Genomic DNA, 25,845 nt, shown 5'->3' on the forward strand with positions numbered 1-25,845 from the left:
ATACGAAAACAAACACACACACACACACAGTATAACGAAATGTCTAACATTAATATACTGATAATAACTTTATAATAACGAAAATGACAACAGCAATTTACGTGCTGAGTTACACGAAATAAATTTTAAGTAAACGCTAATTTCACTTTGTATTTTTCACTGGCTTTATTGTGTTTTATTAAGTCCATTTAGGGTACGACAGCTACATTGGAACTATGTTATTAGCATATGGAATACTGCTCAAATTCTTTAAAGCATGTTTATTTCTTTGTGCCACTGTTTCTTAGTATGCACGCCCTTCTTTGATAAACCTTAATTATTTCTGTATTTTGTAGGTTGTTCTCTGGCCGCTACTGATCAGTGAACTTTCTCTTTCAAGTGTGAAACACGGTTGGCTGAGTGTAATTTTTGTGTATTTGTGTGAGGTATTTTAATACTAGCTAAGTGTACTTAAAAGTCAAGTAGGGGAAAATTCAAGCTTTTTAATTTATATTAATGAAGTATACAATGATAAATAGAAAAATAAGAATAAAAGAATCCTAAAACATATTGTAATGTTGCTGACTCAGCGCGACTATTGTCACTTGGACTTCCCGTGTTAGTACGGCGAGCTTGCTAAGATTCTGGTGGTATTTTTGTCACCCCTGTTCAAAGATTTAACTTAATTCTACATGTTCTTCAGGTTCAAAAAAAACTGTATTATCGAACAACCTCAGTTTACAAATTTATTCAAAAATTATGAATTTTCATAACTGTGAAGTTCATTTTCAATAAAAAGCATAATCACTTAAAAAGTTTGTGACAAACAAACAAAGATCTTTTTTAGTTATATTTATATTAAATATATTTATATTTGTAAGTTAGATTATATTTATAGGTTTTATTTTATGTGCAGTAACAGTTCAATTTCGCTCTTTCAAAAACCTTTATAGTGTTCTTACCTTACCAGCAGCATTACAGTTGCTTAAGATATTGTTCTTGATAGTGGAAAATGAATTTCTTCTGATAGGCGCATGTTATGCATGTGATTCCACATAAGATACAAAAATATTTAGGACATTTAAACTCACACGTAAAATCTGGGCTCCTAAATATAAACATTTAAAGCTCAAAAACTTTTAATCTGTATCCTCATTTCAGCTTGGGGGTACACTTAGTGGTAAAACGTATGTAGTTAATTTTTGATTTAAATTAGGAATTTTTTACACGTTTGTAGTAATAACAACGTAATTTTATGGTTAATAAAATTTCCGTGTGTTTGTTTGGGAATAGTTATACCGTTTGAATGAGCATAAATAATATGTTACAATACTTATTGGGAAAAATTAGTTAATTTTAAAGTTTTGTAAGGTTATTATGCAAAAAAGTTATACATGTGCTGGTTTGTTTCCAGCAAAGTTACTCTTGGCCTATCTGCTCCAGCCGTCCCTAATTTGGTAGTGTAAGAATAGAGAGAAGGCAGCTCGTCATCACCACCGACCCCCAACTTTTGGGCTACTCTTTTACCAACAAATAGTTAGATTAACCATCATATTATAATGCCCTCACAGTTGGGAGAGAGAACATGTGGGGTGTGTCGGGGGATTCGAAGTGCCATAACCACTTGGCCATAGCGGCCCTTAATGTTTATGCTCAGTGTAATTATTGTCTTTATGAGGCATTTCTTAAATCGAACTGGTGCAAAATTATTAAAGATAAATTATAAACACGTGAAGTATTTTTCTTTTTATGAAATATTCCATATTAAAGTTTATCTTTTATGATACGATGTCAGGAAATGGAAGCTGGTGATCTTGCTAATGTTCGACTATAAATTTAATATCAATTATTCTAATAGTTTAAAACATCATTCTCGTTTTAGCATGTTTAAAAATCGTGAAAGTATCATCTTTATCATGTCGATCATGCCGATCGGTGACTAAGAATAACATTCATTAAGCTCATTTCATGGAATAAACAAGTTAGCGGGTCAGGGTTAACTACAGTCATACTATCTGTTTAGAGAAAACGTATTATTGTCGCATCGACATTATGATTCTGTGGTGCCCAAATACACACATTTCTGAGTTACATGCTTAGAAAATATCACTTATTTATTTTAATTTTGATATAAAATTTATATCATATTTTTAAAATTTATAATATACTCGAACCTTATGGATATATTCATAACCAAAACTAGTACAGTAAACCTTATTTTCAAAATGCAGACATTGAATTTTCTGAGAAAACTCAAAACTGTTTGCCAGTGTATCCAGCTTTGCTTTATAATTTCAGAAACTGAATAGGAAATTCACTAACCTCAAGGTTATATGTGCCTTATTAACAAAGCTTAGGTGGATAACTTTCCTATCTTCCTTATGAAGTGTGAGAACTCCACATGTGACACCAGCATGAGAATTTGTTCATCTAATTTTATTCACATCATGTTTGTTTTTTTTCTTTAGTTTAAAATTATCTCTGTGATTTAGCTTATCTAGTTTTAGTTGGATATGTGTTAAACTTCACATAGTTAGTTTAATTATTAAATTAACGTTTTATTCATTTGCTTAGTAAATATTATTGAAAATAACCACACTCTTTCATTTGTCTGATTTAATTGTTTCTTTAATTTTATCTTTAATGTTTTGTGGCTCAACATTATTTTTTTCTTATAGTTAGTGGCTTTACTTTCAAATATTACTATTAAATGTTATTAAAGAAATGCAATTTATTAGAATGTTCATATTTTGTTGAGAAATCTGTTGCAGCTGTTATATAAAGATCTTGTAAGAGTTAAGGCTAATCTGCTCAAATAACAATTCACTTTGTCTCAGAAGAGAACTGTTACACTATTTCTGTTTTAATAGAAACTATAGAAGCAAAGCACCATTTTTTTTCGGTTCGTTACATTAGCATTTTTACGGCTTGGGCATGTAGAGGCGACGACTTGTATTTTAAAGATCGAGGATTCGAAACCTCATAACACTAAATATTTTCGTCCTTTCATCTGTGGGGACGTTATAATAGGATAATCAATCCTACTATTTGTTGGTAAAAGAGTAGCTCAAGAGTTAGTGGGTGATGCTGATGATTAGCTGCCTTTATTCTAGTTTTACAATGCTAAACTATGGACGGCTAGCTCAGATAGCTCTCGTGTAGTTCTGTGCGAAACTCTAAACAAACAAACAATTAGTATTTTAATTATATTATTTCATTACTTTGGTTTGTTTGTTTTGTAACTAAGCACAAAGATACGCCATGGGCTATCTATAAGGTTTTCATCAAGTATAGAAATCCGGTTTCTAATGCTATACGACTTCCTATTGTGCCACTGGGAGGCATTATAATGTGGCGTAACAAAGGATTATTATGGAAATTGTTTTTTTTTTATTTTAATTCTCACTGACAATAATTAAGTTAAAGAGCATTTTATCTTATACTGAGAAATGTGAGGTTTATTTATCCAGAAAACCTTGATACGCTTATGTATTACGATTCTCCAAGGATTTATGCAGTTTTTTTTAAATTTCTGATTAATAAAATATTAATTCCTGGTCCAGAAATTCCTAGTCTAGCTTATATTACATTTTCTTTTTATTCTTTGTGATTTAAGAGAAATAAATGAACGAAGCGAATATTTAATTATATTTTTTCTATAGGATATTGTTTTCAATTTCTAGGAAGTTGTTAATATCGCTAAAATTATATTTGTTCAGTAATTTGAAAAAGACAATTCGAAAAGTGTTTAATATATGTTTGATAGTTACTGGTGTAGAGGTATCGGGAATGGAGTAATTAAAGATGTATATGTAATACATATCTTACAACAGTTGCAACGCAAGTTCGTGATAATTATCCTGTCTGTAAGTTATGGTATTTTAGGTATAATTAATTTAAAACATATACTTATCATTTAAGAAATCTGATCCCTCACTTACTTGCCCACTTGAAATTTTGTATAGAAAATGGTTGTACTTTGTACTTACGTACAAAAGAAAATGGATTTGACTTACTTGTCCCGTAAGCAGTAGTATTGCTATGAATTTCGTGTCTAAGAAATATATGTATATATACGTGACATGCGAATATCGAGCTCATTTTTTATTTTGTGCAAGACAAAAATAAAAGTATATGTTAACATGTAACTAACTATCTTTCATTGATTGATCTTGTCCCATTACATTATCACAAATAACTTACGCCCGCCTGTTGGTGTGCTATTGTGTAAGCAAAGTGAAACTATCATGTTATTTATTCTTATAAATGAAGGAAAAACAATCGTGTAATCTCTTGATCAAATTAATCCACGTGAAGGTAACGTGATTTATGTCACATGATTCAATCAATCGTTAAGACACAACTTTGTGTCATTACCTTTTAATCCTGCTTTGAGTGTAATATATTGTAGAATACAAATGATTATTGACATTTTGCAGTTTGTTGACTATTGCTTGGCGAAATGAGTATTTTCAAAACAGACAATAGCGACATTGTTAGTTTATTTATTTGAAGCAATCGTGCAGTTTTGCAATTAGTTGTTTTCAAATTATCGAAATCCTGTTTATGTATGACGTTATAAGGGTAATAGTTTATACCGAATTATCTGTCACGAAATATATTAGTAAAAAACCACAGAATAAATCATGTTGAAGATGTGGAAATATGAGTGCATCGCAAGTTTTACATGTGAGAAATTAACAGAGAATGCTTGAGTGTTTTGGTGTACCAGCTACTCATGTCAGCAATTTCAGATTAACTAGTGTTTTTGATTAACTCATTTGATAAATCAGAACGAAGATTGTCTAGAAACAGATTCACATGACTAAACACGAGATTAGGAATATTTATAAACTTATTTCAGAACAATAAACGAAAAGTTTTAAACGTGTTGGAGGTGTGTTAAGAACATGAAAATAATATGTTCCATAAAAATTAAATTAGACATACATAAAAAAACAACAACTCAGGACTCTATGTTGAAGGCGTGTGACAAGAAACGTAAAATTATCAGTAGTGTCTAAATATTCAATTTTTAAAATGTTTCCTTACGTTTCTGAGAGTCACGTCGATCACTGTCAAAGTTTCCAACAATTGTATAACGTTCATCAAGTTATACTATTAGCTATTGTGCGTAATTATAAACTTATATAACAATAAATTTATGTGTATAGTTATAAGTCTACATCATTAGAGTGTGACTATTTTGGAGTCTCAATGGAGTAATGATAAATTAGAGATGTAATAAGGATAACCACTTGACTGCTTTAAGATATTGAGAAATCTTTTTAATCTCTTAAAGAAATGTCCTCAGGTCACTACTATCAAGTTAACGTAACACAATAAGTCTCTATACGCACACACACACATACATATATTATATAGACCAACAACAAGAAAAGTAAAATTATTTGTTTGTAATTAAAACAATTCACCATTTTGCTGTTTGGGATATAAGAACAAACATTTAGAGACTTATAATTAATTATTAAAAGTTGCTTTTTAAATTATAGTCAATATTTAGATTAAACGTACGAATTACCAATGTCAATGAAATAGCAAGGTCTATAATTCGTAATTAATAACATATTTTAATAAGATCAATGAAAATAAGTTATCTCAAGTTTATTAATATATGCTGACACAAAACTTTTGACATCACGTCTGGGTAAAAGGTTCAAAGTCATTGTTTGTAACACAATGGAGGACGGCAGAAAATCTTGGCAGTTGATATTTGTTTCTTTTATCTTAATATTTTTTGTTCAAGATAATTGTTGAATTAATAGCCAATCAGGAAGAATGTTGTTCGTTTTTATCAGCATCATCATATATTTGCTAACTTTATACAATAGTAGACCAGTTCCATGGGGTGACAAAACTTTAAGAGTGGTGCTTATGTACATGTACAAACTGAGGGTTTGGCCATGAATCTTTCTGCGCTTATACTCACTTTTCATGCTGACGTGGTAAGTTCCTTACATGGTTATAGTGTACAACATAACATAATAATATTAATTTAACAAGTGGCTTTTTGATTTGTTGGAATAAAGCTTCATAAATTATAAAACATGAATGTCGCAAAATTCAATAACATATCGTAATTTTGAGCAATAACGTTATTTACAAGACTATTTTTAAATGACAGCATAGTACAATAAAAAAAGTCAAGAAGTAACTGAGATAAACAATATCCTGTTTAAGCAGCATGTTTTAACATTATTACTCTACTTTGCGACAGTGAATATCGTAATTTTAAAGTGAAACATGTAAGGGGTATATAACAATATTTAAATAAGAATCGGTTTAATTATACTTGAAAATCACTAATACCGGACTACAGCATATTGCAAATGTATATGTTTAAGCTAAACGCTGCAAAATACAAGATTAAATAATATCTCGATGAAGAAATCAAGTTTTTGGACATTATTATAAGCAAAACAGCATAAAAATATATTACACCTGTAAATCAGCGTTTGTAAGATATCTATGAAAGCTATAAACACAATAAATGCTTGCTTATTCCCGTAGATGTATATTTTATTATTCCAATATTATGTTACTATTGTAGAATACTCCAGTATTTCCCAGCTTAGCTTGTCCAAAGTTAAATTAATAATACAATGTTTGTTTTGGAATATCGCGCAAGGCTACTCGAGGGCTATTTGCGATAGCCGTCCCTAATTTTGCAGTGTAAGTCTAGAGGGAAGACAGCTAGTCATCATCACCCACCGCCAACTCTTGGGCTACTTTTTTACCAACGAATAGTGGGATTGACCGTCACATTATAACGCCTCCACGGCTGAAAGGGCAAGCATGTTTGGTGCGAGTGGGATGCGAACTCGCGACCCTCAGATTACGAATCGTACGCTTTAACCCACCTGGCCTTAATAATAAAATGTTCTAGTATTAAACCACACATTATTGGGTGCATTCCTACTGCCTAGTTCAGAGTCTTTGCTTGTTTGAACGCAATGATAAATCGAAACCAGGATTTTAAGGCTCTAAGTTAGTAAAATGACATCTGAACTTAAGAGAACTTCCACTTCATATTTCCAGAAACTTAACCACTCTCCGAGAAGGTGAATATTTGATTTTTCTTTTTGCTAGTTTTGTTTTATTAAACTATCATTTTTAAATCCCTGGTTTGCGAATTGATGTGACCGAATTCGGGAAACTTGACAGGTTACAAACAGTTGTTATTGTTTTTGAATTTCAAGACAGAACCAAAAAATGGTGTTTTAGTTGTAAGATCAGATATCGCGGAGTTTAGAGAATTGCTGGACTGTGTGCTTCTGGAAGAAAATTGAAAAAATGTATTCATTTTGGGGTACCTTGATTGGTGAAATAAAAATACTTACGAATATGAGATCCTAATTGATGTAAAATAGCGATTAACCTATTGTTTGATAATGTATATTAATTTTTCTTGGTGGTGATGCTCCGCTTGTGGGTTTTTTTCTATTACAAATTTATAAGATTTCTTGTTATTGTTTCCAGTGAGTTCGTAGGTTAAGTGAATACAACAAATTAAAATTTTGTTTTATAAAAAGCAAAACAAGACAAAAAAGAAATACTTTGAATACAGGTTTGTAATAATGCAGAAAACTTTTAGAGAAAAACTGTTTATGAAAATGGTATGAAAAGAATGATTTCAAACTATCCAACGCTGATAATTTTGTGAACATTTTGTGTAATATCTTGTAGCTTTAAAACCGATTACCATATCCTTTACATCCACAATGTCTCATTTTCATATTAATGGTAAATGAAAGATGAGATATTCAGGAATGTCGATATGCATTTTTACTTTATTTTTAAATGAAATAAAGTTATACACACAATAATTATCTGCTCATTTTAATCACCATGAAATGTAACACAATTATAACAATCCTTACTGTAAAGGGATAGCTTTTTAGTAGTTCATAAAAGTTATTGAAGGAGAAATGCTGTAAAAAATATCAAACATTAACCTGTGACGATTATTGAGGTGTTTCACTTTGATACTGCTCGCTCTTTCAGACATGGAGGCGTTATATTGTGACGGTCAATCCTACTATTCATTGGTAAAAGAGTAACCCAAGAGATGGCGGTAGGTAGTGATGACTAGCTGCTTTCCCTCTTCTAGTCTTATACTGCTAAATTAGGTATAGTAATTATACTTGAAAATCACTAATACCGGACTACAGCATATTGCAAATGTATATGTTTATATAACATATAATTATATAATATATATTTCAGAGTTGTTGTTTTTTTCTAGAATTATTTGAGATATTGTGGTATGCAGGTATATTACATATTTCTTACTTCCTTAAGTAATACAACATTTTTCAATACTTCTGCAGTCATTATACACTGCTGGCCAAAATCTTAAGGCCACTAAACATAAAGAAAATATATGCATTTTGCTTTGTTAGACTCACCCACTTATTTCAGTAGAGATTCGAAAGTTGACAATAAGAAAAGGGAAATAAAAATTATTTTTTGGCATTTAATAGGAAAAATGTGAACATCATGAAATTAGACTAAATACTAGCTGGTCAAAAGTTTAAGACCATACTTAAACGAAGCGTTAATCGGTAAACACGTAACGAAATTTACTCATTTGTGTTCAAGCATTAGCGTTGTCAACATCTCTCACTGACATCTCCTGTGTTACATTGGATAAAAACATGGCAAAGGCTAAAAAGTTGACAGAGTTTGAACATGGCAGAATTGAAGAGCTGCAAAAGCAAGGTCTCTCTCAACGTGCCATCACTAGTGAGATTGGGCGTAGTAAAAGTGTTGTTGCAAATTTCTTAAAAGACTCTGAGAGATACGGAACAAGAGTTTTAAGTGATCGGCCCAAGAAAATTTCGCCGGCTTTGAACAGGAGGATTCGACGGGTCGTCCGACAAGACATCGACCGATCGACGAACCAGATTAAGGCCCTTACTTATGCAGAATGCAGCCCAAGAACAATAAGACGGCATCTACGAGAGAAAGGCTTTAAAAACCGTTAACGTCTTTAAAGGCCACGTTTCCTTCCACACCACGAAACAGCTCGGTTAAACTTTGCTGAGAAGCACCAAACATAGGACATAGTAAAGTGGACGAAGGTTTTGTTTTCTGATGAAAAAAAATTTAATCTGGATGATCCAGATGGCTTTCAACGTTACTGGCACGATAAAAATATCGCACCGGAGACATTTTCTACACGACACAGTGGAGGAGGTTCCATCATGATCTGGGGTGCTTTCTCCTTCCATGGAACAATAGAGCTTTATGTTATACAAGGGCTTTAAACAGCAGCTGGCTTACGCTGGCATGTTGGAGAGAGCATCTTTATTGACTGAAGGCCCTCGTATGTGCGAATGACTGTATCTTTCAGCAGGACAACGCTGCAATCCACAATGCCCGCAGGACAAAGGACGTTTTCATGGTTAATAACATGATTCTTTTAGACCATCCAGCGTGTTCGCTGGAACTGAACCCCTTTGAAAATGTTTGGGGATGGATGAAAAGGGAAGTCCAAAGAAATGGACGCCAATTCCAAACAGTGCATAATCTTCGTGAAGCCATCTTCACCACTTGGAATAAACTTCCAGCCAGCCTTCTGCAAATGCTTAAATCGACCATGCCAAAGCGAATGTTTGAAGTTATTCGCAATGACGGCCGTGCAACTCACTACTGAGACCTTTTGTTGAGCATTTTCTGCGCAGTTTAGGATTTCTTTTTGGTATGATCTTAAAAATTTTGACCAGCTAGTATTTAGGCTAATTTCATAGTGTTCATATTTTCATTATTATTAAATGCTAAAAGGTTTTTGTATTTTTATTTTCCCTTTTCTTATTTTCATCTTTTGAAGCTCAACTCAAATAAGTGGTTGAGTCAAACAACGCAAAATGCATATTTTCTTTATGTTCATTGGCCTTAAGATTTTGGCCAGCAGTGTATATGCAGCCTAAATACGGAATATCAGTCAAGAGTTTATCTTGCTATAGTTATCTACTAAAATGGGTCATTCAACTTGGGTGTCACATGAAAGTTCTCGTAGGAGAGATTAGTGTAAAGTGGAGTATTCTTTATTGACATAAACAGTGATGTTTATTTTGTAGTGAGAGGGACCAGTCACATTAATAGCAACTATGTCTTGATATAAATTATATTCTTGTTTTTCGTATATAAGAACTTGTTTTCACACTCTGCATGGAGATAACACAGAAATTCCCCATATTTATTTCTTGGGAGCTTTCCAGTGAAGTTGCCATTAAATATAGTTGTGTTTGCCTTTTTTTTTAAGTAAAGGTTGATCCACCATGTTGTGCTTTGTGTCCAGGCTGTTTCAGTACCTCATTTTCAGTTAAAGTTCAGATTCATTTTGTACTGAACTTTCTGTACTAAATCTGTTTTTCTGCTTCATCTGTCCAATTACTTTTAAAGGGAAATCAGTGCATTTAAGAATATCACATTATAATAGCTTTTAAAATTGTGATAATTAAACTTCATTTTTGACAACATATATTTTCTTATTATATGTGTTCTATTCATTTTAATGTCAAAATTTTCAATTTTGTTTTTACTTACACCGAATGTAGCAGTTTTTATATACCATGTGGTCCAGAACAATACTAAATTGACTTCGTTCTAGATATCATTGATCTTTTGTTGTTTTCTGAAAAGAACACCTATACTGCTCATAGAAAATAATGCCACAATGCTGAAGATTGTGCAAAAAATTAAATGACAGGAGTGTTCTTAGAGGTCATAGACTCTACTATGTTGAAGAAGAATGACCAGTCACATTTTCAAATTTTTTTCCATGAATATTATATATTATTTGTTGATAATGATGTCGAATTGTTTGTACTGAATACATATATGTTTTCAGAGTGTATATAGAATCCGATAAAACCATGTTTTTAAAAATGAAAAACCCTATTGCACAATAGGTTGAAAGCATTCCACTTGAAAGATTAAGGGATATTCTGTATCGTAAAATGAAACAATTGTGAATGTGTAACTTGTTTTGTTTCTTCTTGCATCGGCATACACATTTATCGTTTAGATACGGAAGGCTAAGATGAAAAACAAAAAAGCATTATTTCTACACAATGATTTCGTCCAAAGTTATTAATATCTTTATATTATGTAAAACAAAAAAGAGTCCTACACGTTAATCTCTTTTAAAAAGATTACACGTTACTTTAAACGCATTGACAGACCTATTTTCAATGATTCAATCGATCTATACAGGTGCATGTATACTTTATTATATTTGTTTCAGAATTTCGCTCAAAGATATCCCTGAATTTAAAAATATATACTAGAAATAAATCAGCTAAGCAGAACTACCCACTACCAATTCTTGGGCTTCTCTTCTCTAATAATACTTTATGATTTGCCTGTCTTATGTATAGTGTAACCACAGCCTCAAAATGCAAAACACATTTTGAAGCAATGGATCAGAAACCATGGTAACTCGGACTCGCAGTCCAAGTAGAGCTAACTATGGTTGCTTAAATATTAGAGTAATCTATATAATCATATCATTAGAACAAAAATGATATTGGTATTCACATATCCTTAAAATCGCCTTTAAGTTACTTCAATCCCAAGATTTTGACGAGGATATTTGTCATTAATGTTTATAAGTTAATTGTTTTAATGACTTCAGATAAAATGTAAATCCTTCTAGTCGTACAAAGAGAAATACAAAAGAAAGCGAATTAGAAAAGGGTGCTTTTTTTTTCATTCTGAGATCCATACATAAGTAAACACAACAGCTCTCCAGTGATGTCGAGAAAACCCACTTGTAGAGAAATATATGTGCAAAAACGGCTCGTTTAGGTTGAGAAAATATTTTACGTAGAAGAGCGTAAGTTCACAAAGTTTGTGAACCTGACGATGACCGAAGAAGGTCGAAACGTTGTCCGCTCTTCTACGTAAAATATTTTCTCAATCCAAACGAGCCGTTTTTGCATATATACACAACAGATCCCCACAATTAAATATATTCTAGGACTTAGGTTACTCAGTTTAGCACAGCCTACGAAGATCTAATGGTTGTTTTAGAATAAAAATCCATCACCACTCTCAAAAAAATAGGCAAAAAACGAGTTTGATATTTATGGAATTTTAATAATCTATTATTTCTAAATTTTAATACCGCTCACACAATTATGTAATTAATTGGAAAATGTGGCAAATCATTAGATTTATATTCTAATTCAGTTTTACTCGTAATTAAAATTCTACAATATTCAATATGACAATAATATACAATAAGCAATATAAATTTTGTGCAATAATACAATTAATAATATTCTATAACTTTACAGGTGTCTTTTAATAACAATAACTTGCAAAGAATTCCACCTTTACTGAGACATGTTTATGGAAAGCAGGCAAAATGTTTAGACCTGCGTTTTAATGCTCTAAGGTAAGAAATTATTTTATTTATCAAATTAAATCAAATTATCTTTATATTTAACAGGTTCGTTTGTTTAATATATATGTAAAAACGGCTCGTTTGGGTTGAGAAAATATTTCACGTAGAGGAGCGAACAGCGTTTCGACCTTCTTCGGTCATCGTCAGGTTCACAATGAAAGAAGGATCTGTTGGTTTATGTTACTTTCCTATTTCTAAATTATCACTAACGTTAAGATCTAGATTTAAAACAACAACAACAACAACATAAATTTGGGTGATTTCGTTATTTAGCTGCAAACTTAATAAAAGGTGTTATCTGTTTAGATACTCTAAGAATAATGGCTCTATATAACAGGTGGATAAAGCGCCTGACTTGTAATCTTAGAGTCGCGGACTCAAATCTTCGACACACCAAACATGCTCGTCCTTGGAGCATTATAATTTCATGGTCAATCCCACTATACGTTAATAAAAGAATAGCCCAAGAGTTGGCGGTGGGCGGTGATGACTATCTGCCTTCCCTCTAGCCTTACACTGCTAAATTAGGGACAGCTAGCAAAGCTAGCTCTCGTGTAGCTCTGCACGAAATAAAAAATACAAACAAACAAGAACTCTAATAATAAACTCACTTCTACAATTAAAAACACTTATACTTTTATTTCACTCTAGTGAATCTCAGGTTTGAATTTGAATAACTGGTTCTTACGTTCGTTTAACCCATTTATTAGTACTTTAAGATTTTTTAATTAATATTTCTGATACTTTGATGCTTTTATTAAACTTGACATTGGTATCATCTATAGACCTGTATTATCTTAGAAGTTTCCAATTATCATATTATCTCCGAACTTATAATATTAAATTTCTAGGTTCAGTTCTTCGCCACAGATGGTGCGCAGGATTTTCCATTTTATAACTTTATGCTAAAAAAAAATAAAAGCAACATTGTTTTTGAATTTCGCACAAAGCTACTCGAGGGCTATCTGCGCTAGCCGTCCCTAATTTAGCAGTGTAAGACTAGTGCAAGGCAGATAGTCATCACCACCTACCGCCACGTCTTGGGCTACTCTTTTATCATCGAATAGTAGGACTGACCATCACATTATCACTCACCCACGGCTGAAAGGGCGAGCATGTTTGGCGCGAAGGGAATGTGAACCCGCAACCCTCAGATTACGAGTCGCACGCCTTAACACGCTTGGCCATGCCGGGCCAAAGCAACATTTAAAACGACCTGAAAATTTTATACAAACATTGTACAATGTCCACTTTAATATTCTATTTCATTGTTGAAAATATCTGAAGTTATTTTATAATAATATTTACTTCTGTTTATATTATTGTTATAAGTATTAAATAAAATTATTGTATTAATTTCAATATCTTACATTAATTTAAACTTTCTAGATGCAGCCCATTCTTTTGTATGGTATTTTAAGACCATTTTTCCATGTTTCTGAAAACATTAAAACAATAAGTATTATTTAATATATTCAAAATAGGCGAATATTTTAAATTAAATATATTAATTTTGGAGAGAAAAATCAAGGAAAGACAGTACGATATAAATTTATTTTCGTTAATGTCAATTCGTCACACTTAATATATGTTTTTTTTTCTAACTATTATATAAAATTTTCACGCCAGTTTTAATAGTGACGGTGGAAAGCAAATTTCCAAACGCTAGTCGATCAATGCAAAAAATAAATATTTAACAACATTTAATCCTTAAACTGATACTTAGAGTATTAATTTATGTATGTATTGTTCTGCCGTTTTATGTATTTAGAGATCAAGTTGTCTGTTCTCTTTCTCAAAGTACAATACAGTACATATTTTAATACAAAAGGAATAAATAATTGTCCTTACAAACATTATCAAAATTATTATAGGTTAGAGCAAAATGTGCAAATCTATTGTATCCTCTGATTATGCTATTACTTTTTATACTTGAATACGATTTAGACAAACGAACTAAGTTGTTTGAAAAGGTCATACTAACGGGCATCTTACTTTGCAAATCATAACGACGTTTCTACAATGAAATTATGACTTCTTGCCAGACATGCCTTTCAAATACTATTTTGTCGCCATTTCAGTAGTAAACCTTTCACTGGAACAAAATAAATACAACAATAAAACATCAAAATATTAAATTAGAACACTATATTTCATTCATGTTACGCTAGCTATAATGAAGTTTTGACAACACCAACATTTTTGTCCCTTTCACAAGAAACAAAACGTTTTATATTTGTTAATAATAACGCTCCTAGAATTAAAAACACTTGTACTTTTCTTTCACTCTAGTGAGTCTTAGATTTGAATTCAAATAACTGGTTGTTATGTTCATTTAACCCATTCTTTAGTACTTTAAGATTTTTTCATTCGTATTTCTGATACTTTGATAATTTTTGCTTCTATATGGTCTATGGTCATGCCATAAACACCACATGTATTACTTCTGATAAGTTTACCACCAGATATTTATTTAAATATCAATATTATACAAGAGAATGTCCAAGGTATATTTCATTTGCAACACATTTAACAATAATTTTCGAATTTATTACAGCCATAAACTAAAGAAAATATCTGTCTTTGCTGCCGCTACAAGCATCACATTATTGACACAACAACATTTGAATTACATGTTTATCTTCCATATACGTATATATATATATAAATGTGTTACTTACTGAACATCTTTATTAATATAATATAATACATAATATGTTGTGTATTAGTGACATGTTTTCTAGGTTTTATCTCAATTATTTTTACTAGATCTTTAGAAGAGTTGAAACATTTTACAGCTTTAGAAGTGCTAATTATAGACAACAACGAACTTGACGATAATACTCAATTCGTGAGAAACACTCGTTTACAAGAATTGTCACTAAATAACAACAAGGTAATTGAAATATTTTGGTTTTCTATTTTATGTATTTTTTCTCTTTCTCGGATTATTTATTTTAAGCAGATGTGGTATAAAAGACTTAATGTTGACAATAAAATTTTAATAATAGCCAGTACTAATTACAATTATATAACACTCATATTTTAATTATAGTAATATTATTTTAGAGATTAAAACATTTTCTTTTCTACAATATTAATTAACTTACAAAACTTTCGTCTTTAAAATTATTCTACGTTATGGAACAAGATTATTATATTCAAACGATTCGTAATTTTAAATAATGCTACGTTTATATACGTGTCTTATTAGTGTTATTTAGTTCACAGATCTGGACAACTTAATGAACCAGTTATCAAGATGTTATCCGAACATGCAGTATCTTAGTCTTCTCGGTAATCCAGGATATCTAAAAAAGGATAAAGACGCCTATCAACACTTCAGGTAGTTTTCTATACCATGAGTAAACAAATTAAGAGATAAACAGAGAGAGTGCAAAATATGAGGTCTTCAAGATAAAAGTGTGCAGTGTTTCACTGTCTTTATGACAGTGTTATCTTTGTATGATAATAGCTTGTGAGAAAAGAGAAGTGAACTGAAAGTTAGAATAATGATATAATAAATAGTAAAAAAGCAAGTAAATTTTTACTTTGTGTGATTGCGTAACCATTATCATTGACTATATATAATTTAATTATGACTTTTTCGATTTTCTTTGAAATATATCCCACTTGTGTTGACTTGTTTTACATCAGTATCAATAAAGGTTATTAAAGTTGTTAAAAGTTAAAATAAGACATTCTTTTTAATATATGTCAGGCCAGTATATTATACAGATACACAAATATTTCAGTAAGGTTATTCACATTGAATCTCTGTAACAGAACAGAAACTGTCAATTAAAATAACTGAGTTTGTTTTCTTTCAATTCGTGTCATGCGTGTATCTTTGCTTCATTGCGTTTGTCATAAGGACAGGTGGACCACAGTATTTTCTTATACAAAGGTCTTTTTTGTGCCAATATTTTAATACATTGTGCTTCAAAAATCATATTATATGAAGATTAGGGGTTAAGTATTGCAATCTACATAATGGTTTTGTTCTGTTTTTCTCCATTCGTTGTATAGGTATTACGTCATTCACAAATTTCCTAAGCTTAAGTTCCTGGACTACACCCGTGTACTAGCACAGGAGAGGAAAAAGGCCAAGAAAATCCTTGCATTTGAAAACGTTTTGGGGTTTAACAAGAACGTTCTTTGTATAAACAAAATTCAATCAACGAAATAAACAAAAATTTTATAATGTATAACAGTTTATTTAAATTATAAAGATGTTATTTTATCCCTATAAGCTTCTTGATATTACAGATACTATTGAATTATTAGCTAATTCAATGCTTTAGTTCTGATAGTAGTTTCAGTTGAAATAATTCACTTAAATTAGTACTAGTCGTAAAGTAACCATATAACATTTGATTATCTCAAAATACCTTCATTGCCACGTTTCTTTAAGTGTTCGATTTTAATATAGAATTGAATTAGTTGTCCCAAGAGTATAGTTTTTTGTGATTTTAATTAGAAGTTTTGACGTGCTTATGTTATTATGGTTACTAAATTTGTCGTTATTATAAAACTGGCATTTTTAAATTTCCTATGTCATCACAAGTTTTACAATTTTAGAAATTTGAAATCATAGTTAAAAACATTCGAATGTTTCGTTATTACCAAAAATTGTAGCCACCTTCGACAAATATTATATTAAGTTTGCATGCTTGAATTTTAAAGCAACATAATGGTTTATTTGCATTCTAGCGTTGTAAGTCTACAAGCTTGCCGCTGATCAAGTGGAGGGGGGTTACATTATATAACCCAATGGTTAATCATTTATAGGTAAAGAAAATGTCAGTAAAAGTTAATAATATTATTAGATATGTTATACTGTTGCAATGAAGACGTGTTTTTGTGGGAAGCATAAAGGTGTTGATAAGTATTTAAAATATTTTCTAATGTTAGTTAAAAAAGGTAAAGGTATTAACAACTAGAAATATACGTCTAGTTGATAAATAGTAACATACGTACACGTTTATACTGAAATACGAATTTGTGCATAAGAACAATCAACAGCTTAAACGAACTGTATTTAAAAGCCTCATGACTACGTCTACGCCTTTCCAGTTAACACCTAAGAAGAATGGTATCCAATCTGAAAAGCTACAACTTCCTTCATTTCCATAAATCACTCGTGGTAAGTACTGTTGACCACATAACAATTAACATGTTAATTTCAGCATTAAGTTAAATAAAAATATTACTTCGATGCCTAAGTATTCTCATATTTATCAACTAAAATTCCAACTTTTTTTACTTCTTATATTAGTCACGTTATTTCACCCTTTTATTGGTTAAGATACATTGTTGTTTATATTCATAAATTCTAAATCAAAATTTTCTAATATATTTAATTTCACTGTGCTAGTTTAAATTAAATATATGGTCATTCATCTCTTTGTTAATTTGTAACTGGTGCAACAAGCAAATAAAAACAATTAAGAAGTATTAGATGTAAGAATACAAACAGGAAAATTGTTTAATTATGTAAACAATTAAGTTCATAAAATATATGTTAATGTACAAACATTACATAAAGTTTCCAAGTTTCTTTCTCTATGTAATTGCATTTGTGAATTTAAATTATTCACATCATAACACTTTTCTTATATTTACTCTTCGATGCAGAAATGATGCTTTTCATTTGAGAATCGATAGAGAAATCATTTTGTAACGTATCGTTTATTTGCTTCATCCTCGACACTGCATTTTTGGACTTTTCTCTGTTATGAACTTAAAAAACAATTGGTTCTTATATGACTTCACCCCACTTTTTAATATAACGATAGTATTGGGCTAGTTCTTTATTGTTGTTGTTGGTTTTTAATGTGTTGTTGTCAATATAACAAACAACTGACAAATCTTCAATTTAGTTATGTCAAATCGATTTTTTTGTCAAAACAAAACTATAGAAAATAAACTTTACTCCAAGAACATTTATTCATTGCTCTCGACAAAATGCAAACAATAGCCAACATTTTAGGGTATCTGTAATGTTAATATAAAATAATATAGTTATCCTGTATTTCAAAATAACAATACGACAAAAAGGAGGTATTTTGTTTGTTTGCATTTAGTTAGTTTGTTTGAAGTCAAGCACAAAGATATACAATTGATTATCTGTGCTCTGCCCATCATGTGTATCGAAACCCGGTTTCTAGTGTACAAGGAAAACGGTACTAACTTTATTTCTACACTTAATGTTCACACAAAGACCAGTTTTATTGGTGAGAAACTTTTAACAACTCATTTGGAAATTCATGAACAAGATTATAAATGTAAACACAGGACTTAGATTTTGTGACTGTAGATGATAATTTAGTTATATATTACGCTCAACAGAAAATAAAAAAAGTAGAAACGTATTTTACTAATCTGTTCTATTACAGAGACTTTGTGCCTATCATTTCTGTATAAGCTAATGAAAACTTTTCTTATGTTTTGAATATCACGAAATCTAACAAACAGACTTCAAACAGCGTTGTTATTTTATTCAACTTTTTACATTATAAAGAAATACAGCAAATCCAGAAATTAAATTATTTAATCAAGATGCATGTTTTTTTTTGTAATTTGTTTTAACAGAGCAAGTCTTGCTGATTATTAATTATAAAAATAATACTTTGTCCAGTTTTCATCACTCAAAATTTTTTTAAAGGTTATGTTACCATAGTTACCCCATTTTCGTAGTGCTCTATGGAAGAATTTTAATCAGTCATATGTTTCAGTGTGTTTTTCTTATAGCAAAGCCACAAAGGGCCATCTGCTCAGCCCACCGAGGGAAATCGAACCCCTGATTTTAGCGTTGTAAATCCGGAGACATACCGCTGTACTTGCGGTGGGCCCTATGTTTCACAATGGAATGTTTAATTACTTTTCATGGGTAGTTCAACAGTGTGTTTATATGTATGTTAATTGTTAATATTTCACGTTAACTTTTTTCCCAGATTCAAGTACATATATATTTTCTTCGACAATCGTTTGTTTATTTCCAGATATTCATGCAAAGCTACTCGAGGACTGTATGCACCCGTCGTTCCTAATTTAAACTGATGAACTAGAGGAAAATCATCTACTCGGCTACTCTTTTCAGAGCGAAAAGTGGGATTTGGCCGTCACTCCTATAAATCAGATATACGGCTTCAAATTTGTAGTAACGGAACATAAATGATGAAACCACATATCCATAGTCTAACACCGTAACCACTCCACCACATTTTGTTCTATAAGTAGTATTTGTTCTAAACGTAGTATGGTGGTACATATTTTTGAAATATATCTTAATATTAAAGTAATTGTTTGTATCTGTTTGTATTAATTAACTCGTATCGTTTTAAACCTTTCAGTGATGTTGTAGATGACCATTTTAAAACTTTTGTGAACGAGAGGCATACTTTATTAAACAAAAAGTATATTTATGTTAACGATTCTGTAGTTGTAGAAGAGAAACAATCGAATATAAAAGTGACCTGACCCATCGATAGAGTAATCACCGAAATATTTCTGTGTCACAGCCAGTTTAAACGTGAAACTTTAAAACCGATCATAATATTTGTTTCTAAGTAGGTTTAAACATATTTTTCTGAACTCTTAATCTGTATACACCTGAATGAGGTGGTCTTCTTTAATAATTAATAAAACTTAGGTACAAATGTTAGTAAGAACTGTTTACTATCTTATTCTGTTTTCAACATTAAATTTACTGAGGGATACGTTTTCGACATGTTTCGTCAGCTCTCTCTGTACTTTAATATACGTCTATATTGTTACTTACGATAATAGGGGTTGTTATATTTTCTCTTAGAAGTCTAAATAATCTAAAGGAAAAAAGGTAATAACTACCTATCAAAAAATGTAAAAAGAAAATGAACCACTTAGTCTGTTCAGTAAAACATCATTTATAAGTAGGTATTGTATGATGTAAAAAATACAAAATTAATGTTTTTCATACTTCTGTCAGTTTTGGCTTTCACTAAGATAATCTATTTCTCAAACATTCAGTTTAGTGTTTTGTAAATATTGTAGAAACAATCCGAAAGAAAACCAGCTGATGTCATTGTAATATCATAAATGTTTCCAAAGGTCTAAGTCAGTTAAGAATTTAGAAATGGTATTTTACCTTTTTATAATATGCACACAGAATATAATGTTCTCTTTAATAACGTAAACGCTAATTTCTAAATGTTTGACAACTTTATTATTACAAAAGTGAAAAAAATCGAATGAAATAACTACGAAATAGGTACGGGAGCACCGAAAAAGCAAGGAAACAAGGAATGACCTGCAGGTTAACGTTACAACATGTGGTGTTTCTTGATACAGTGCAACCTTAAACTGAGGATAGTTATTAAATATTGTCTTTAACCAAATACAACTCAGGAAGCTTGAAATGTATGGAAACATTACATGCTGCAAATTAATCGGTTTACTGTTGTGAGCTGCTGATACGTAAATGGTGGTTGAACAAAAGGCTTCACAAAAATAAAGCATCTATATATGACCATTTAATTATACATTCAATACGCGACTCTAATGAAAACGTGAGAAATTAGCTTTCTTATGTGATTTTGGTTTAATGATCTGTAACGCATTTATCTGTTCGCTTAATGATCTTTTTATTTGTTTAAATACTTTGAAAAACTAAACTATATTTAAACTGTCAAATAGTTTACGTTGGTAAATTCATTTTTAATTATACGATTATTGCAATAAACATGAAAATATCAATTTTCTTATCGTATTTATTAAATGTACTAATAAATATACACCTGTACACAGAAATAAAAATACAACCACTTTACTAGTGACAGCTAAAAATACCTAAACCAAACGTGATGAAAACTGTGTACTTATGACTCGTATGCTGTTATCTCTGTAAAATTATACACTGTAAGACATAAATACATTAAATATTTGTGCTCTAATTTATGGATAAAGTTTCTACTATGAAATATTAGTATTCTAATTCTAGTATATCATGTGCAGTTTTCACTATTTCGAGCTGATGTTACTTCAAATTATTTATTTAGAAATACTTTTATTTGATAACCGTCAGCCATTTATTTTTATACTAACTAAACAAATTGTACAAAAATGTTTGAAATCATATACGAGACTATTTATTAAAAAAAAAGATCATTACTTAAAACGAATTGCTCCTCTGAATTTTGAGAGTGACTTTAAGTTAACTAAGCAACATCTTCAGTTGATAGTTGTTTGAAGCTATTTAAACAAAGTTAAAATATAATAACAACAACGTTTATTAGAATAACGTGAACTTTCTTCTCTAGAAGTCAGGAAATATATATTTACTTCAAATCATCTTTAATGTGTAGATCCTGCAAAATAGATGTATTGAATTTAACAGATACTCATAGTTCCATAATACGCCATAAATACATTATTTATACTTTTTTATTTACTTTGTAATTAAAGTCATGCTAAGATAATCTGAAAAATGTTAAAAATGTTAAAGATGAGTGATTAAATTGTATGACTAATAGCACTATTTTATGTAAAAAAAACCAACACCAAAAAAGCCGTACTGATGAATACATTTGGTAAAATAAATTATGTATATATGGTCCATAAAGTCAGTGAAAATGATAAAAAATCAGTAAATTTTAACAAAATAAAACGAGGCCTTTACTTAAAAATCCTATTATGCAGAAGTGTAAACAAAACCCTTTTTCTGAAACTATTTGTCTTAGTTGTTAAACACTTTGGTAAGCATTAATATGATTTGACCACAGTCGTCTGTAGTCATCAATATCCCCTGTACCCATTGTACCCGCCGTAAAATCCAGGACCAACACCTCCAATAGGGCCCCCGTGACCCAGATGGCCGCCAATGAAACCTCTATAAATGCCACCCTGACCGCCGTACCCTCCATAACCAATACCATGTCCTCCTATACCACCGAATCTTCCATAACCGCCACCATGTCCTCCTATCCCGCCATAACTATTCTTGTTGTAACCACCTCCACCTCTGGTATAATCATTACCTCCATTGTAATATTTTCTTCCATCATTATAACCTTTGCCATAATAATCATCATATCCACCTCGACCACGCCTTTGATAATCATTACCGTATCTGTTTCCAACGTACTGGTTATTATTCAGATGATTCTTGAAGTGTTTGCCAGTGTTGTGATCATAGTAGTCACGTTGGTCTTTATATTTTTTTCCATAGTCCTTGTCTTCAGCATCGTCGTAGTACGAGTTGTCATCGTTGTACACTTCCTTGTGGAACACTCTTTTGTGACCACGTTTCTTATGGCCAGACGACTTGTAAAAGTCATCTCCATATATATCTTCCCCCTTCCCATGACCTCTGTATTGATTGTCCCCGTATCTATTCCCGTATTGCCCTCGATCGCTAAAATATCCTTGTTTGTCTTTGCCATATCCATCGTAATAGTGTCCTCCCTTCCCATACTTTTGGTTACCACCATAATCATCGTAACCTTTAACGTCTTTAACACCATGGTTATGGGCGCCTCTATAATCCCCGTGGGCATGTTCGGAACCGTGGCTTTTCCCATAACCTCCATGACTAGTCTCATCTACCTTGTAGCCTCCGAGTCCACTTTCTTCTGCCTGTAAGTCAGCGCCATCTTTTTCCCCGATTTCCTTTGCCTCTTTTGCAGTGATCGAAGAAATCACTAACATGCTGAGTCCAACCTGTACCTGTAGAAAAAAATAGAATCTACATGTTTTTCATAGTTGTGTAATAGGACATCTGTAGACGATATGATGAATTAATTCATTGTTTAAGGTAGCATGAGAATAGCATACCTTTTGGAAAAGAATAAATTTGCATAGTTTCATTAAGATAAAAGTTTATATATATATTTATTGTTTCGTATTAAAAAAACATTAACAAGAAAACGAAGCTAAATATCTTTTTCAAGCGAAAGTACCCATTGATTTTTATAATACATTGTATTCTTAGTGATTTACATTTTTAAAAGTTTTAAATAATCGAACACGTATGTAATTAATAAAAGCTATCAACAGGTATAACTGGATATGTAAAGTATAAATTACATAGATGTTTGGAATACCAGTTAGTCTATGTTTCTAAATGCGGAACTTTCACAACCATCATGAAGTAAAAAAGACTTGTCAAGATTTGTAAGTTAAATCATTAATAGTTAATTACAAAAAAACTTTGTTATTGAGTACTGGGCTGTAATATTTGCAGCATACAAATAATAAAAATTGAACTTAATATTCTCCTAATGGTTAAACTTACCCACAGAGCTTTTACTTGCATAGTGATGAATTACAAGTATTAATAATCAAACCTCAAAGAACACCTGTTTCTATATATATGTGTATAGGGATATATCCTTTGGATTATTACTATAGCTCGATTTGGGCACCAGAAACACAACCTCCCAGACGTCTCTCGCTGTGGTCAGGAAGCTTCAACTGGTCTCATTCCAGACCCGGTCTATCCTTAAATACATTTCCACCATCTCTCCTGCATCTGCAGGGTGAAAGTTAGAAATTATATATCTGTGTCAGGTAGGTCTTAGCTCAAGGTAACCAAGTGGCATGCATTAAAAAACAAACAAACAAAGAAAAGCTTCCGTTTTCTAAAGAGAGAAAAGGAGAGCAGAATTTTACGTTTCTGTAATTACCCTGCTATGACTCGAAGAAGGCGTCAACAGTCTCAGGCCAACAGACTGAGGAGAATCGTTCAGTCTGTTTACTCGACTGTAACAATGTAAAGTCTTTTTTTTTTTTACTTTTCCTAATTTTCTATTGATAACTTTCCGGTCGCCCTAACTCTGAGTGCGTTGTTGCTTACTTGTATCATGAATTAATCAATGAAAGAGATAAATCGTTTGAAACCTACATTTTCTATGCAGTTTCATGAGATCATACATTTTTCATGTTGTTTTCAAGCTTGCAGAACTCGGATTACTCTAATGTGATTTGTTCCAGTAAAAAGAAAGAGAGATCTTAAATATAAATTTATCCACATACACTTATATATATAGAGAGAGGTAAATGTCTTATAATAGTATAAAATTTTTGTTAAGGCCAAACAACGCTCTTTTCTATCTCGAATAAATTAAGCTAAATACCTAACACCTAATCATAGTTCTCAAAAACTCTTTAGTTGACTGTTAAGAATAGATAAATCTTATTTACTCACATATTTATAAATGAAAGTTTAAATCTAGAATTTAGTTTATTCTTTTATTGCATCATTTGGTGTAAACAATACTTTTTTGTTATTGAAATCCATTACTTTATCTATAGTTGAATAAACTATTAATATTAGTTTCTTAACAAAACAAGCTGAGCTACAAAACGTGATAGCAAAACGAAAGCCGTTAATGAGTATAGCTTATTGCCTGCTCTTGCATTCTTGCTCGTAAATATTAGAATCAATTGGTTTATCATTTGGATACTCTTTGTGCTGAGTGATATTTTCGGCTGTAAATCAAAAAATATTTTATGATATTTTCTAAGTTTAAGAACGTTTAGTTAGGCCTAAATATTTATAATAATCTATCAATGCAAGTAATCCATATAATATAAAATAATAATCACAATTTCAAGTTTAAAATATTTCGTTATACATCTGTAGAGACTAAACAATGTTACAATTAATAAAAATGTTTAGAATGGTGAAATATGTTCTATGGAGTAATACAGTGAATTGAATATTTCATACAAACTGAGATTTGAATTTTTAGAAACTGTTCAATGTGGTTGTGTAAACAACAACAATAATGACAAATCAGTCATCACCATGTATTTTAACCTCAAAAGTTCTGAGTTTCATTTAGTACAGATGTTTCATAACTTCATAATGTCGTATATGAAAACAAATTAGTGTCTACTTTTTGTAATATTCTGCGTAATCATTCTCATATGAAATCACTCGTTGAGGCTGAAAGGGAAAGCTTTATTCAATCTTTTTAAAAATACTTAATAGGAATTTGATATAGGCGTGTTGAAGTACTACTAAGCGTTTCTATTTTGATTTCGGCTACACCCGTTTCTCAACATAATATTACACGGTATTGTAATACGAGCTTTTTTGAAGCTGCATTAACCATTTAAGAGTTCCATCTGCTTTCTTTTTGGAAAATGAAATGCTACTCCCGAAACAATGTTCATGAAGAACAAACAGTACTGTTAAGAAAGTTTTGCTTAGGTCGGGTAGAAGCTATGATTCTATAAACAAGTGTATATCACCGTTTAAAATTGCTGGTAAACAACTTTATATTTGATTTTATCTTCACTATGATTAACCCATGGATGCCAACAATTTTTCTTTTAATTTTCCATTGTTCATTCGATGAACGTACAGTTTACTTTTGGTTCCAAAAATGCCAAACATTGACTCATTGTGCAAAGTAATCTTCTCTGTATGTTTATGTTATGGGGTT

General features: G+C 31.1%; 2 protein-coding genes across 6 annotated transcripts; one reads left to right on the plus strand and one right to left on the minus strand.

The window, feature by feature from the left end:
• The first annotated feature begins 5,833 nt into the window (after positions 1-5,833).
• LOC143252803 (leucine-rich melanocyte differentiation-associated protein-like) lies at positions 5,834-20,081 on the plus strand. 5 transcript variants are annotated; one of them, XM_076505520.1, is made up of 8 exons: positions 5,835-5,945; positions 8,005-8,074; positions 12,306-12,406; positions 15,185-15,311; positions 15,640-15,761; positions 16,445-16,620; positions 17,492-17,561; positions 19,420-20,081. In XM_076505520.1, the coding sequence occupies exons 2-6, from the start codon at positions 8,069-8,071 to the stop codon at positions 16,602-16,604; spliced, it is 516 nt and encodes a 171-aa protein (XP_076361635.1). In that variant the 5' UTR covers positions 5,835-5,945; positions 8,005-8,068; the 3' UTR covers positions 16,605-16,620; positions 17,492-17,561; positions 19,420-20,081. The 5 variants fall into 5 exon arrangements, with proteins under 5 accessions (XP_076361632.1, XP_076361634.1, XP_076361636.1 ...); XM_076505517.1 differs by lacking the exon at positions 8,005-8,074 and having other exon boundaries at positions 5,834-5,945; XM_076505519.1 differs by lacking the exon at positions 8,005-8,074 and having other exon boundaries at positions 5,834-5,945; positions 16,445-16,575.
• Positions 20,082-20,208: 127 nt separating this feature from the next.
• LOC143252802 (uncharacterized) lies at positions 20,209-23,911 on the minus strand. The gene is made up of 2 exons (XM_076505515.1): positions 23,688-23,911; positions 20,209-23,119 (listed from the first exon to the last, which is right to left on the minus strand). Exons 1-2 carry the CDS (start codon positions 23,706-23,708, stop codon positions 22,190-22,192), a joined length of 951 nt encoding a protein of 316 aa, XP_076361630.1. The 5' UTR covers positions 23,709-23,911; the 3' UTR covers positions 20,209-22,189.
• Between the last annotated feature and the right edge of the window lie 1,934 nt (positions 23,912-25,845).

The sequence above is a fragment of the Tachypleus tridentatus genome, chromosome 6 (genome assembly GCF_004210375.1).
Source record: "Tachypleus tridentatus isolate NWPU-2018 chromosome 6, ASM421037v1, whole genome shotgun sequence".
NCBI lineage: Eukaryota > Metazoa > Arthropoda > Merostomata > Xiphosura > Limulidae > Tachypleus > Tachypleus tridentatus.